Source organism: Lactuca virosa, chromosome 4 (assembly GCF_052849685.1).
Source record: "Lactuca virosa cultivar CGN04683 chromosome 4, Lactuca_virosa_CGN04683_v6, whole genome shotgun sequence".
NCBI classification, from domain to species: domain Eukaryota; kingdom Viridiplantae; phylum Streptophyta; class Magnoliopsida; order Asterales; family Asteraceae; genus Lactuca; species Lactuca virosa.
In genome coordinates, this window is record NC_136429.1 from 249603561 (window position 1) to 249619116 (window position 15556).

General features: G+C 36.0%; 2 protein-coding genes across 2 annotated transcripts; one reads left to right on the forward strand and one right to left on the reverse strand.

The window, feature by feature from the left end:
• Window positions 1-3091: 3091 nt before the first annotated feature.
• LOC145105801 (uncharacterized) lies at window positions 3092-3805 on the reverse strand. Its single transcript, XM_079042881.1, has one exon. The coding sequence runs from the start codon at window positions 3803-3805 to the stop codon at window positions 3092-3094; it is 714 nt and encodes a 237-aa protein (XP_078899007.1).
• A 3577-nt stretch (window positions 3806-7382) lies between these two features.
• On the forward strand, window positions 7383-10743 carry TRZ1 (tRNAse Z1). The gene is made up of 9 exons (XM_079087486.1): window positions 7383-7546; window positions 8029-8300; window positions 8418-8580; window positions 8668-8738; window positions 9515-9610; window positions 9721-9834; window positions 9918-9986; window positions 10099-10173; window positions 10481-10743. Exons 1-9 carry the CDS (start codon window positions 7456-7458, stop codon window positions 10553-10555), a joined length of 1026 nt encoding a protein of 341 aa, XP_078943612.1. The 5' UTR covers window positions 7383-7455; the 3' UTR covers window positions 10556-10743.
• The last annotated feature ends 4813 nt before the right edge of the window (window positions 10744-15556 follow it).

The window sequence follows — 15556 nt, forward strand, 5'->3', positions numbered from 1 at the left end:
ACCTTGTACTTGGTGGCAGTGATGACTTTAGAGTGAAAGGGTATAGTGACACCAGCTTTCAGATCGACCGAGACAACTTTCGTTCTCAGTCGGGTTGGGTGTTTACCCTAAATGGAGGAGCAGTGACTTGGAAAAGTTCCAAGCAGGAGACCGTGGCTGATTCAACGTGCGAATCAGAGTACATAGCAGCGAGCGAAGCGTCAAAGGAGGTTATATGGTTGAAGAACTTCATTGGAGACCTTGGAGTTGTACCACCCATAAAGGAGCCCATGGAGATTTTCTGCGATAATGAAGGAGCGGTTGCCTTAACCAAGGAACCAATGGATCATGGTAGATCCAGACACATCGACAGAAAATACCACTTCATCAGACATCGGGTAGAAGAATGACTCCTCGTCGTCAAGAGGGTATCGTCATAAGAGAATCCTGCAGATCCCCTCACAAAGGGTCTGAGTAGGATTAAGCATGTTCATCATGCAAGGAGCATTGGTCTGAAGGACGATATTAGTTTTAGTAATTAGATTGAAAGTTAGAAACTTGTAACAATATAAATGTAATTGACATTTGATGATTAAGTAATGGAAGATTTATTTATATGTAAAGTTTACTATCTTTTGTCAGTTGTTTATTTTGTGTTTCACTTTTGCATGTTTTACTTCCTGAATAATAGGATTGTTCAAACTATCCACAGTCGATCATACTTTGGAAGTAAGTAATGAATGAAGACTGTCATGAATTGGCTTGTAGCTTGTCTAAGTGTTTAGACATAGAAAAAGGTTTGCTACAACATTCATGAGTACTCCTAAAATAGGAATTTGAGTATTGGATTAAATCCATGCTCATTTGAATCACTTCATGGAATTTATCACGAGTGATTGTGAGATGATAATATCGTATAATCTTTAAACCGAGATATATGAGTTGTTGTTTACGAGTTGGTTATGCATTGATAATGTGTAAACGCATCAGTAACTTGATGTTATAAAATGTATTATTATGTATGATTTGATAAGTAAATAGTACAATCATATAAGTCAAAGTTTATATGTTCCTTTTATCTCAAGGGGTAAAAGCGATATCTTGGGCCCCTCGATGATTTTGTGTTGACTTATGTGTCGGGCCCGGTCAGGACTAAATTGATGTGTTCAATTAAGTTCGTTGTCAAACAAATCTGAAATCGGGAAACAAAATGTTGGACATTGAGAATGATTATGTTCCATGTCTTTGTCCACATGATATCTTGCAGAACGGAGGATTATATGATCCCTTATCTAAAGGATGCTTCATTGACTAGGTTAGAGTTCGACAACGAATTTTGAGAGCTACGATTGCTAATCATATTCTGAAGTCATACTTGCAATTTTAGTTATTAGACTTATCCAAGTGGGAGACTGTTGGATTAGGTGTCTAAGCCATAACTATAATTGGTATGTACTTGATTTGGTAGTAGCATAGTCCTTTTGGGTTGCCTTCACCATAGCAACTTGACAATATGACTTTTGGAGAAAAAGGTTAATTAATGATTTATTAATATATTATAAGAATAATTTATTAATTGGAAATCATATTATTTTAATTAGTATTTAATCAGAAATTAATTTGATATTAATTTTGGGATTAAAGGAACTGATTAAAAGAACGGGGACTGGTATTACACATCATTGATAGTTGCAATGTTGGGTTGATGGACTCCTTTAGAAAGGGAGTGGACGAAATCTATAGGAGGCCCTATAGAATTCATCCAAGTCCTTCTAGAAGGAGTGTCCATGGGTTGCTTAGGGCCTAAGGAGGAAATTAGGGTTTCCACCTGAAAACCCTAGCAACCACAACCCTGGCTAAGCATTTTCGGCCTATGCTTTCTTGGAGAAACCCTAGCCAAATTTTTGCCCTACTCCCTCTTTTCTCTCCTTCATCCTTGCTATTGGTGTTTGTGACTCCATTAGAGGTGCAACACTTGAGGCACTAGGCTTTCAGAAGTCAAGATCAACCAGGAATACTTGTTATTACTAGATAACAAGCAAGGTAATCTTCTAACCCTATTTTCATATAGATTTCGATTTTGTATGCTAGTATTAGGGTTGTTGCTTTGAAATTTCTATTTACATGTATAACTAGAGGAAAACTTAGATCCAAAGCAATTAGGGTTGCATGATCACATATGAATGTTGTTATGCTCAAAACCCATCACTTACGAGCGTACTGATTAGCTCACCGTGACTGCTAATAGTCCCAGGGTTGTAGATAACCCATGGTTGTTTACTTATATTGTGTTATATGTGGTATCTTGGGGAACTCGCTAAGCTTTGTGCTTACAGTTGTTGATTTGTATGTGGCAGGCACTTCGATGGACCGTAGGAAGGCGAAGGTCTAATTGTACACATGCACTGGGAATTTACTACTGGGACATGATCTTTTATGTACTATAATAACCATGACATTTGTGGTTTTGAGATGACTTGTAATTGATCTGGTTGTGAAACTATGCTTTTGGAAGTTTTTAAAAATGAAAAAAATTGGTCTAAAATTTTTGGTGTTACACCTGCGATACACGCTAACAGCTCTGCCTCTATCTAGGGCTGTAAACGAACCGAACGAACACGAACAGGGCTTGTTCATGTTCGTTCGTTTAAGTTAGCCGAACAAATAAACGAACACGAATGGATAAACGAACGAGTTTTCTTGTTCATGTTCGTTCTTTAACAAACAAATTACATTGTTCATGTTCGTTCGTTTATGTTCGTGAACATGCTAAACGAACATAAACAAACAAACATAAATGAACAGAGATAAAAAAGAAACATAACTGAAGATATATAAACATAAATTAACATATAATACACTAATGTAATCAAACACTATTAAACATATGTGAACAAATGAACTTATATGAACGAACATAAACGAACGTAAATGGACAACATAAACGAACGTTCACGAACATAATTGAACGAACGAGACCATTGTTCATGTTCGTTCGTTTAACTAAACGAACGATAATTTGTGTTCATGTTCGTTCGTTTATTAAATAAACGAACGTAAACGAACTTCCCGCCGAACGGTTCATGAACAGTTCGCTGAACGTTCAGTTCGTTTACAACCCTACCTCTATCCACTTTGTGAAATAGTCCACAACTACGACTAGGAATTTGATTCTACCGGGGGCTTCTGGGAATGGTCCTACGATATCGATCCCCCATTGGTAGAACGGCCATGGGCTGACAATGCTCGTTAGCAGCGTCGGGGGAACACCCTGCACCGGGAAGAAGGCTTGGCATTCTGCACACGTGCGAGTAAGTTTGGTGGCGTCTTCGTGGATGTCCGGCCAGTAGAGTCCCATTCGGAGTATTTTCCCTGTAAGGGCTTTGGCTCCCTCGTGGGGTCCTGTCGGGCCATCATGAGCTTCGTGAAGGGCTTGCCTCCCTAATGCCCTATCTATGCATCTGAGCCATGGGGTCGTGTATCCTTTCCTGTATAATACTCCTCCCAAGATAGCATACTGTGGGGCCCGTATTCTCGTCTTGCGGGCGTCGGCATGGTTGTCCGGAAGGACGCCGTGTTGTAAGTAGTCTATGATGGGTGTCATCCAACTGGGTTGTGTTGTAGATAAGGAGTGGACCCGTCGCTCGTCGATGCTTTGTTCTTTGAGTACTTCTAACAAGTATTCTTTGGATAGATGGACAAAACATGTTGATGCTAACTTACTCAAGGCGTCGGCGCGCCTGTTGCTTCCCCTGTGTATCTGTTTAATGGATAAACTTCTGAGTGATCTTGTGATTTGCTGAACAGCTTTCACATACTTTTCCATCCTCTAATCCTTTGTTTCGAACTCCCCCGTGATTTGGTTAGCGGCCAGTCTAGAGTCGGTGAGGGCCGTCACTTTCTCTGCTCCCATCTTTACTACGAGCCTTAATCCTGCCAGCAAGGCTTCATACTCGGCCTCATTGTTGGATGTGTGGAAGTCGAAGCGTAGGGCGTACGTCACTTCTTCGCCCGTGAGGCTAGTTAGGATGAGGCCTACCCCAGATCCTTCTTTGCTGGAGGCCCCATCGGTATATAAGGTCTAAGCTTGCCCGTCTTCTTCGTACTGTGGCTCCCTGTGTGTGATCCCTTCTATTTGATTTTGCATTTCTCATGGCAATTCTGGTAAAAAATCTGCTAGCTCCTGCCCTTTAATGCTCATTCGAGGGTGATAGCTGATATCGTGTTCTCCCAATTCGATGGCCCATTTTGCGAGGCGCTCTGAGGTTTATGGCTTCAGGAGCACTTGTTTAATTGGGCAACTAGTTAGAACTTCTATTTTTTGCACTTGGAAATATCGTCGCAGTCGTCGGGCGACGTACACCAATGTCAGTACTATATTTTCAATGATGGGGTAGCTGAGCTCTGGTCCTTGCAACACTCGACTAACAAAGTAAATGGGGAGCTGCTTTCCTTGTCGTTCCACTACTAGTACTGACGAGATGGCTTCGTTAGATGCTGACAAGTATACTTGGAGTGTCTCGCCAGGATTTGGGCTAGCCAATGTTGTAGCGTGTGCAGCGCTTTCTTTATTTGGTGTAGTACTGCTTTGGCTTCTGGCGTCCAACGGAAGTGGTTTTTCTCGATGCAACCTTTAAGCATGTCAAATAGTGGCATCGCCTTCTCAGCTGACTTGGAAATGAAGCGGCTCAGCGCCGTTAGCTTACCGTTTAGGCCTTGGGCATCTCTTAGCATGTGGAGCGATGTTACTTCTTTGAGCTTCGTTATCTTGGTGGGGTTGGACTGGATTCCTTCTATTGTAATGTAATACCCCAAGAACTGTCCTTCTTCTACCCTGAAGGTGCACTTTTCGGGGTTCAGTTTCATCTTTACTTTCTCTAGGCACCGTAGGGTTTCTTCAACGTCCTCCAGCAGCCTCTACTCGTCTGGGCTCTTTATGACCATGTCATCCACGTAGACTTTGATGTTTCGGCCAATTTGGTTGATGAAAATGGAATCGACCAATCTATGGTAAGTTGCGCCTGCGTTTTTCAATCCAAACGACATTTTTTGGTAGCAAAAAGCTCCATGTTCTGTATAAAAGGCAGTCTTCTCCTCGTCTTCCTTGATCATGAGGATTTGATGGTACCCTTTGTATGCGTCTAGTGGGCCGGTATTGGTGCCTTCGACCCACGAGTATAGTGAAGGAAACTCACCTCAGTCTGAAGATATCAAATCACACTCGGGCTGTCGAATTGTGAAATCCTCTCACTAAATCACAAATAATAGAACCCTAATTAGCAATTAGGTCATTAACCCTACACGAGAGTCTAAATCCTAAACTCCGGCTTCCAGGGTAAAAGGTTGCTTAACCCTTCCCTTATTGGGCTTAACATACCAAGGCCCGACTCCAATCTAGCCGAAAGTCCAAAAGACATTCCATGCCAAATATGGGCCTTAAGTCCAAAAAGGCCCAACACAACAAGGCTTGCGGTCCAACAAGGGCCCAAATCCCTAAGCCCAAAAGTTACCCGAAACTAAAAGCCCAAAAATCTCTCTGTTGAGTATGCTAAGCATACCATCAGTACGCCCGACGTAGTCGAATACTTCACAAGGTTGGGACTCCAGGTGCGTACGCTCAACGTACACCCACGTATGCCCGACATACGCCATAGTTAGCCATAGATTAGTTTTAAGGTCTTAATTCCTTAAGACCTAACGTCCAACTTCAGATCTAAGCTTATTAAAACGTGTTAAGCCATAAAGTTGCAAACTTTATGCTTTTGTGTGGCTTAAAAAGATCAAATCTCGGATTTTAATATACTAACTTCATGAAACAACCCTCAACCCTCGCATGGTTGAGCTCAAACCATCAAGACACCATTTTTATGCACAAAGGACATTAGAAACACTAAGATCTATCATCATAACCTTCTGGAGTAGCTTATACTCTCAAGAAACACCTTAAGGGACCAAAATAAAACAAAAACCCAAACTATCTAGAACTAAGAGATGAATCATCAAGGTAGGAAATTTATACCTTCAATAAGCTAGAAAGGGTGAATAACCTCTGGATTTACAAGCTCCCTCTTGTCCAATGCTTATCCACTAGTCTTCTTCTTCTTCAAGATACACCACACACACACACACAAAACACACACACAAGGTCAATCTCTTTGGAAAATGGATTAGAGGTTCGAGGTATAGCTCAAGAGGCAATGGAGGCTGATAAGGTGAAGGACTTGGGGGACTTAATGTGCTTAAATAGGGTGTAAACCCTAAAAATTAGGGTTTTCCCCTGACTTACGTACGCCATGCGTACGTAAGGGTACACCCAACATACCAGGGGAACACCCGGCCTCATGCATGCATTGGAGTACGCCCAGCGGACCATATGTACGCCCAACGTACTTGGGTCCAAGTCAAACAAATAGATAAGATAGTTTTGCTAAGAGTTTACTAGACAAATCGGGCGTTACACAATGTCAACAACTATGATTATATAATGATGATGCAATTCAAGATGATGGAAGCGAAGAGCAACTTTATATCTATCTAACAAACTAGTTTTCATTTTCACTAAAGATATAAAATCACTAAAACTAATATACTCCAAAAATTACAAAGCGAATTCAAAAATTCCTCCATGTAGACAAACATATTCTAGATTTTTCTCTACTAACTCTCAACTCCCGCCAGTTACAACGCAGACCAAATATTCACTCATTTTAGTACAAATGTAAAAAACAATATTTCAAAATAAATAACTGATAATCTAAGATTTTTTAGCTAATTTTTATATATAATCTAGTAATTTGTATGAACTCATAGTCAACACTGTTAGATTCATAGTCAAACACTCAAACCTTAACGAATTCGTAGTCAAATCTAATTATTTAAAAAAAAAAAAAAATTGAATTCAGAGCCTAAATTGTAGATAGATGTAGAGGAAATTGCAGATGGTGCAAATAGTCATCTACGATTTAGTGAAAATTTTCGAAAAAAAAAAGTCTTTTATAGCGTGGAGCAAATAGCAAACATAAATGATGAAATAACAAATAAGTTTGAGAAAATCGCAAATTTACTCCACCTAATCGCAAATGGCTCGAGGAAATCATAGATGAGGCATAGACATCTGCCATTTCAATAGTTATTTTTGTGAAATTTTGTTTTTTTAGCTATTTTTTACAAAAGTTATTAGCGTTTTTTTTTTTTTTGTGGAATGACAAATAATTATTTGTCTTATCTCCTTAGCATTGAATCCACAGCTTCCTAATTAGTTGTTAGTTCAAAGGGACCCTAGTTTAAAACCTCCAATGTTAACGAAAAGAGACTAGCCCAACTTTTAGCGTTTTTGGTTAAATTATTATTATTTTTTTTCATTATTAGCATCGGAGTATTAAAATCGGATAAACCAGATAACAAATCCGAACCGATCCGATAGGAAAAACGGATGTGACCACATAACACGTTACATCAGAGGTTTTTCACGGTTTAATGTCCGAACCCCATGTACTCTCTCGCCTTCCCATACTCCGTTTTCTTTTTCGTCTTCGTCATCTCCGGCGTCTCCGCCTCCGCGATATAGGTACCTCTCTCTCTCTCTCACGTCATACCCATGCGTGCGTGCATATGCAGGTGATAAAAAAACGAGACACGTTTGTTTAGTGAATGCATATGCAGTTCTTTGCTAGGTTATTTTGTTGTTTTGTTGATGTGTTCTGTAAAGTTGTTTGATTAGAGGATTCATTGCATAGTTCTAATGTCGGGTAAGTGTATATTTAGTGATCGCCCACCAAGTGTTCGATGTAATGTCAGAGATGATGGTGAGCCACTCGATCAAATAGACAAATATCATTAAAAAAATATGAAATTTATAGATAGAAACCACGGTGTATAAAAAGTTCTGTTGTGTACCTCATCCAAACGGTTTTGTGGGAGTAATAACTTGAAAATCTGTGCATAGAAAACTGTAATTTGCAACCTCGAATACCATTTTTTTAGTCTTCTTGATGTTTTATTTCGAGTTTATTTCAAGAACATTAGTGATCCTGTTTCGCATACTTACAGGTGTAAGCTTATTACAATCAGAAGTGAAACAAGAGCACCAAAGCTTTTCATTGTCCCTTTTCTCCAGAATCTTCAGTTTGATAATAATGGAAACAAAGAAGAAACAAGGTTTAAATATTGAAGGATACCCAATTGAAGGTTTATCAATAGCTGGACATGAAACTTGTATAATTCTCCCTAGTTTTAATTTAGCCTTTGATATTGGAAAGTGCCCTCAAAGAGCCATTTCTCAACAATTCCTCTTCATCTCTCATGGTCACATGGATCACATTGTATGTAACACACTCTCTCTCTCTCTCTCTCTCTCTCTCTCTCTCTGTTTTATATTGTTAGTATTTTTTCTTCTTGAATATTATTATAAAAAGTTGAAAGTTTATTTTTTCTTTTAGGGAGGATTGCCTATGTATGTTGCAACTCGTGGTTTATACAGAATGGCTCCACCTACAATTATTATACCAAAAGTCATTAAAGAAAATGTTGAAAAGATCTTTGAAGCACATAGAGCCATGGATCAATCAGAGTTGAAGCATACATTGATTGGATTAGATATTGGTAAAAAAAATCACTTTATTTTTACTAATTTCAGTCAATGTTAAATACTTAAATCAAAATTGATACAACAATATCTTTGTATCTCAGGGGAAGAGTTCTACTTGAGAAAAGATTTGAAAGTAAAAGCATTTAAGACATGCCATGTCATCCCAAGTCAGGTTAGTTTTCTTTACTCATTTTGCTAAGATGCCATTTTTTAATGCTAAAAAGTTAGAAAATAAGTAAATAACCATTATATGTTATTTGGTTTTTACAAATTCGAATCACATCTTTTATATTGCAATAACCTTTAAATTATTATATTACATAGATTATATTCGTGTATAATTAGTTTTAAATTAATTATCTTATCACTAAAAAAACCATTTATCAATTAAATATATTACATTTAACACACGTCTAATAAAAATACGGTTGTATGCAGAAAAGTCTCATTATTTTGGGAATTTTTTTGATAAAGTCCTAAATTTTTTTTGAACAGAAAAATCCCGATTATTTAATTTTACACGATAATCTGTCATTTCCTGTTAAAATAAAAATTTTGACTTTTTCGTTATTTGGGCAAAATATTAAATAATCACGACTTTTCTGTTCAAAAATAAAAAATCTAGGACTTTATAAAAAAATTTCCCAAAATAATGAGACTTTTCTGCATAAAACCCCTAACAAATATTACAAATGAATTTATAATATAATATCACAAGCAACAAATATTGTATATAAAAAAATACTTTACAAATACTTAATAAAAAATATCTAAAGTTGAAGGACCATATTGGTACAAAGGAAAGTTTGGTGTAAAGCAATTTGTTATATCACTGTTTTTTTACACAACAAAAGGACTTTTAAAATTTAAATACTATCAACTTTATTATCATTAAAGTTATATGATATTGTTAGATATTAATTACCTCAAGTTTGTGACTCATTTCAGGGTTATATAATTTATTCTGTGAAACATAAGCTTAAACCTGAATATGTTGGACTTCAAGGGGAAGAAATCAAGAAATTGAAGTTTTCAGGTGTGGAGGTTTGTCTTTGTCTTTCAAATTATATATTTTAATTTATAATTGAGTAATTGACATAGATACATGAAATAAATCAAATAGTAAAAACATAATAATTTCTTATTTTTGACAGATAACAAATACAACAACATCACCTGAAGTAGCTTTTACAGGGGATACTACATCCGACTTCATACTTGATCCTCACAATCTTGATGCATTAAAAGCAAAGATTCTCATTATGGAGGCAAGAAAATCTTATTTTATTATTATTATTATTATTATTATTTTTGTAATTTTAATTCGCGTGTTTGTTTTCTTCATGTTTAGAGTACTTATGTAGAGAATACAATGTCAGTGGAGAATGCAAGAGACTATGGACACACACATTTATCTGAGGTCAAATCTTGTTTTTTTTTGTAGATAATATCTACTTATTGTCAATATTAAGTTTCATTTTTTTTTTTTTTTTTTTTTTGACTTTTGACTTTTGATTGTTGTGGTAAATCAGATAATCAGTCAGGCTGAAAGATTTGAGAACAAAGCAATTGTATTGATCCACTTTTCAGCTCGGTATCACTTGGATGTAAGTTTTACGACTTTACCATGAGCCCCTTTTTATTAATTTGTCCATACACATAAGGGTAAAATGGTCATTTTTCCAGTTCAAAAAAGAAACAGTCTTTGTTAATATCTATGCAGTACACAACATAACATAACAAGTTGTACTGTGTAATATGAGTAGGACAAAAAATTCTACTTTTTTGTTCTTGGGACTGGGGGTTGATCTTTTGTCTGTGTAAAAAGACGTGAATGCCTTTCTCTTCATAATAATAAAAAATAAAGATAGAAACTGAGGTGAGATGTGGTTGAATGAATGAATGAATATTTAGGTGATTGAAAAAGCTGTTGCTGCATTGAGTGCACCATTGGCGGGCCGTGTTTTTGCACTAACGGAGGGCTTCTAGGATGGTTGATGCTCAGAGGGGATCTGTTGTATTTTTTTTTTTTATTTTTTTTTTTTTTGAGCTGATTGTGTTTATTTTAAATTGATTTATTTTGATCCATAAACTTCAAAAATATGAAAGTCAGTGTTGCCCCATTTAATGATTTTGTACAGTTGAGTGACGTGAAGATGACAATGATCGCCTCTCCATGTCCACGTGTCTATAGATCATTTGTAATGTGAATGTCCTTCAAAGCGTTAGTTGTTCAAGTTCATAGAGCTCTAATACAACCAGCTTTGGAACAACATAACAGAATAATCTCTTTACTCGGAAAGATGGTTATGGGCCGATATCTATGCTAACCAAAGGAGGGGCAAAAGGGTTTTTGACCTAAGAACGGCCATAAACGATATAAAGCCGTTAGAGATATACAGAAAAAAAAAAAATGAATTCCAACGGCTAGTTGCTTAAATTGGTTTTGTGATTAGGTTTTTAAAGTGGTTTTTCTTATCTGGTTCCAACAACCATATTATAACTAATTTAAGTTATTGTCCAGTTAGATTATAATCGATTCAGATTTTCTCAAACCCAGTTCTTTTAAACCAGTTTTTATGCACACCTTTAATTGTAACAAAAAAAATATATATATTTAAAAACGTAATTTTTTTTATACTCAACATACTCATTAAAAAATGTAATTTTTATGCACAACTTTAATTGGTTTTGTGGGTGTGTTTTCAATCAGAGTTTTTTTAAACCATTTGGATAGTGGAAAATCCATGTTAAAGTTTATGATGTATTGCTCAAAAGAATTATATATAATACAGGATATAACAAAGGGGTCTATATACTATAAAGAACAAGAAGAGATTATATGATAAATATTCTAATATAACATCTCGGTTGGACGTTCTTGTATACTCAAACTGTTTCCGAAGTCTAAAAATAACTATCTTGATAAACCCTTTGTAAATATATCTACAAACTGAAGAGCTGATGGAACATGCAAGAAGCGCATATGTCCAATCCGCAATGCGTTCTCTATGTAAATCTATTTCCACATATTGGTTCTTTTGTGCTAAACCAGGTTAGAAACAAAGTACATGGCACTGAAATTATCACAAAGAACAACTATTGTATGCAATGGCGGATCTAGGGGGTTTCTCGGGGGGTCCTAGGCCGGTACTCGATTTCAGCTTATAAGTGTTAAAAAAAACATTTTTTTTTGTTTGTGTCACTATTGCTGTAAATTCTTGCATCTGTCCCTGATCGTATGAGATAGAGGACATGATAACTCAAGAAGCAGGTTGTAAAACATGGTAGCTTCCACAACTATATTGTCTACCCCTAATACTTAACTTTGGCGATGGACCGGAAGACAACATGATGACATTTGGAAGACTACAGTACAAATTTGTCACCTAGAAAAACACACATAACCATAAGTAGACCAGAAAGTCTGAGGCCAACCCGTCAGCATCGTGTAAGACACCAATATGTAGAAAGAGGACACATGTGAGCTTTTATTGGATTCAGTGTGGTAGTTGTTGTGTTGAGGTTGTTAAATAGACATAACTTGGAAGACGAAGCCAACTCGGTGTATTGTGTTGAGCTTTTACATGACCGTCAAATGAATATCAGGCTGGAAATTATTGTTGAACCGGAACTTGAGACCAAAATTACGTAAGTGGGTTGAGAAAGCTGACTGGGACACAACATAAGTTTGTTGATGGATCGTAAGCGTCGTAACCCACTACTATTTTTAGGTCCTCGAATAAAGTTATAACTGATTTGAGGGAATGTTGAGGTTGGGATACCACGACAAACGCAAGGCCTGTAAGGGGCTAAGGGGCTAACCCGAGGCAAAAAAAAAAATGGGGCTGCCAAATGGAACGTTGAGTGGTTGTTGTTGTAACATCCTATTTTTTGGTTAGAAAATTTCACTTTAACTAATTAAGTAAAAATAAATAAATAAACAAATAGTAAAAATAATAAAAAAAATAATATTATTAGTAAATATATAAATCGAGGAGATAAAAGTTAAATTTAATACAGTAGTAAATAAAAGCTAAATTCGCAAAATTAAAGAAAATTGAGTTTGACTAAGAGTTGATTCACTTAAGTAAGACTTGGGACCAATAAGTAATAAAAATGGTGGGGAATGACTAAATTTATATATAATCAATGTCTAGTTGCAAGACTTAGGAGATCCTGGTCGGTTTGCAAGAACCAGAAGTTATGTGGCTAATGTGAGATAAGAGGGACTTGAAATAAGACCCCAAGCTATCATTCTCCCTCCCATTTCGTCCTAATCACGTTTTGAGAGCTTGAGTTGTAACACCCTAACTTTTATCAATCAAAATTATCACTTTGGTTGTACAACTGTCATGACTCGTAGTCTTGTTAACATCTGATTTTACAAAAACCTTTACAAGTTTAATCAAAGTTTACAACTCATTGGTGTTGCAAAACATAAAATTCGTACATAAATTGCACACATAGGGATTTCATCCTATCAGTTAGTCTAATATCCCCTCAAGGAGACTTTTACAATGTTTCCGAAAGGAAATACTTAACGATGTTTCCCAAAGGAAACCTATTACAAGGTTCATACTGTAACCACATAACAATATTCCCACAGGAATATTGTGGTAGGATTCTCATATCCATTTCGTATTCACATTCCCGTAGGAATGACATGTAATATTCTTCAATCATGTCTTTTCATTGGAATCATCTAATTCCATATTCCATCTACCCGACGAAATTTCTTTACAATTAATGACCACCATGACTAAATCATACTCTTCTATGGAATATCACATTACTCTAAATGCCATATTCCATCTTAATGTATTGGGAATGACGTCAACCCTTTCCAATTATTCTTCATAATAAGAATATTACAGTCTATTGGAAATAGCCCTTCCAACAAGACACTATCCATTACTAGAAGTAACCTCTTTTAGTAAAATACAATTTATTGTTGGAAGTAACTCTTCCAATCAAATACTAATCATTATTAGAATAATCCATTTCAACGAATTATTTGTCACCACTGAAAGCAACCCCGTCCAACAAACTACCCATCACCTACTCATCACCGTTAAAAGTAACAACTTCCAACATACCACTCATCACCTACTCATTGCCGTTGGATGTAACCCCTTTCAACACTAACCAGTCATCACCGTTGGAAGTAACCCCTTCCAACAGACCACTCATCACCATTAGAAGTAACCCCTTCCAACATATCATTCATCACCGTTGGAAGTAACCCTTCCTACAGACTACTCATCACAGTTGGAAGTAACCCTTTCAACAGACTACTCATCATTGCTGGAAGTACACCCTCCTAACAGAGCTATCTACATTCCGATATATCTCTTTGTTAGAAAGTAACCCCTTCCTGACAAAGCCACATAAAACTGTTATTGTAGGAACCTTTAAACAATATTCTCGTAAGAACATTATACCAAAATTTTCTTTTCCCCGGACAAAAGTCATTTCTCAATGCACAAATCACACACACACACACACAAACACACACACACACACACACACATATATATATATATATATATATATATATATATATATATATATATATATATATAGGCTAGAGACGTCGCATCGCGTCAACCCTTAGGTTGCATCACGATTCACGTGCCTTCCTAGAGTCCGACATGTGTCTAAAGTTCTGCCAAATATCTTAATATTCGTATCACACCCCCAAACCATATGGTGGAAACGTTTGAGTGTGGAACGAGAGCACAATATCATATTAATTGAATACATTGAAACACAAGTACATAAACAACCATCATACCATATGATTAGATAAGTTACATGACCAAAATGTTAATTGATATTAAAATACATTACAAGTTTTGCATGTTATCAAATAAAGTATTTCCCTTACAAATATCACAAAGTTCAAGCAATGATATTTGGTGTCTTGTCTTCAAAAGTGGTTCCATTGATCCGAGCTTAATTGTTTTCTGAGGTTACATGCCGTTTTAAAAGTCAACATAAAGTTAGTGACTTCATAAGAGTTTAGTTGTAGAAAAATATGATGTTTTCCATATGTTTAAGAGTTTTATATTTGTACGCCTTCAGCGTAAAAGAAGAATGTATGTGTGTAGTATATATTCAAAAGTATTTATAAAACAGAAGTTCCCATAACTTCTAAAACTTATAAAAAGTGTGGCTTGTCATGTGATTTTATTATCCAAAATCAAGTGTATAAGTAAATAACTATACTTACAAATGTAGTGTATAAGTAAATAACCATACTTATAAATGTAGTGTACTAGAATTTCACTATTCGATGTTATAGTGAGCCCTTATAATCGAGCAATCGACTGTAATGCTACCCGCCACAACGCTTCTTCGGACGTCGTGAAAATGTTAAGACACTTGTCACCCTTGACTCGTCGGTCGTGGTTGTAGCTAGAAACCATAAGTGGGGGTTGTCAATCCCATATAGATATATACACAACTCTCCCGCTCATTTAAGATTTAACGATTATAAGGCCGAGATTTAATGTACTGGTTGACGAAAAAGTCTCACATAACCCGTCGAAAGTATGTTATTCTAGTTGTAAATGAAATCAAAGTTTTCCATGTACAGGGTAGTGATCAAAGTGTTGTGTTGGTTACCCAATGTGTAATAGTATTATCCAATGGATAATGATATTATTCAAGGGATAATCGTTGTATCCAATGTGTAATCACAAAGTTTTAATCTATCCAATCTAGATTTTTGGTAAAAATGTCAGTTTGCGGTTATCCAATGTGTTATAGTATTATCCATCATACAATAGGTCGAGACTTTGAAACTTATGCATATAAAAGAGTAAAACTTATGTACTTCATTTGGAATCCGCATATATATATATATATATATATATATATATATATATATATATATATATATATATATATATATATATATATATATATAACTAAGTCATAATCATGTATGATTTAGTATTACACAAAGGTTAAAGGTTTTATCCA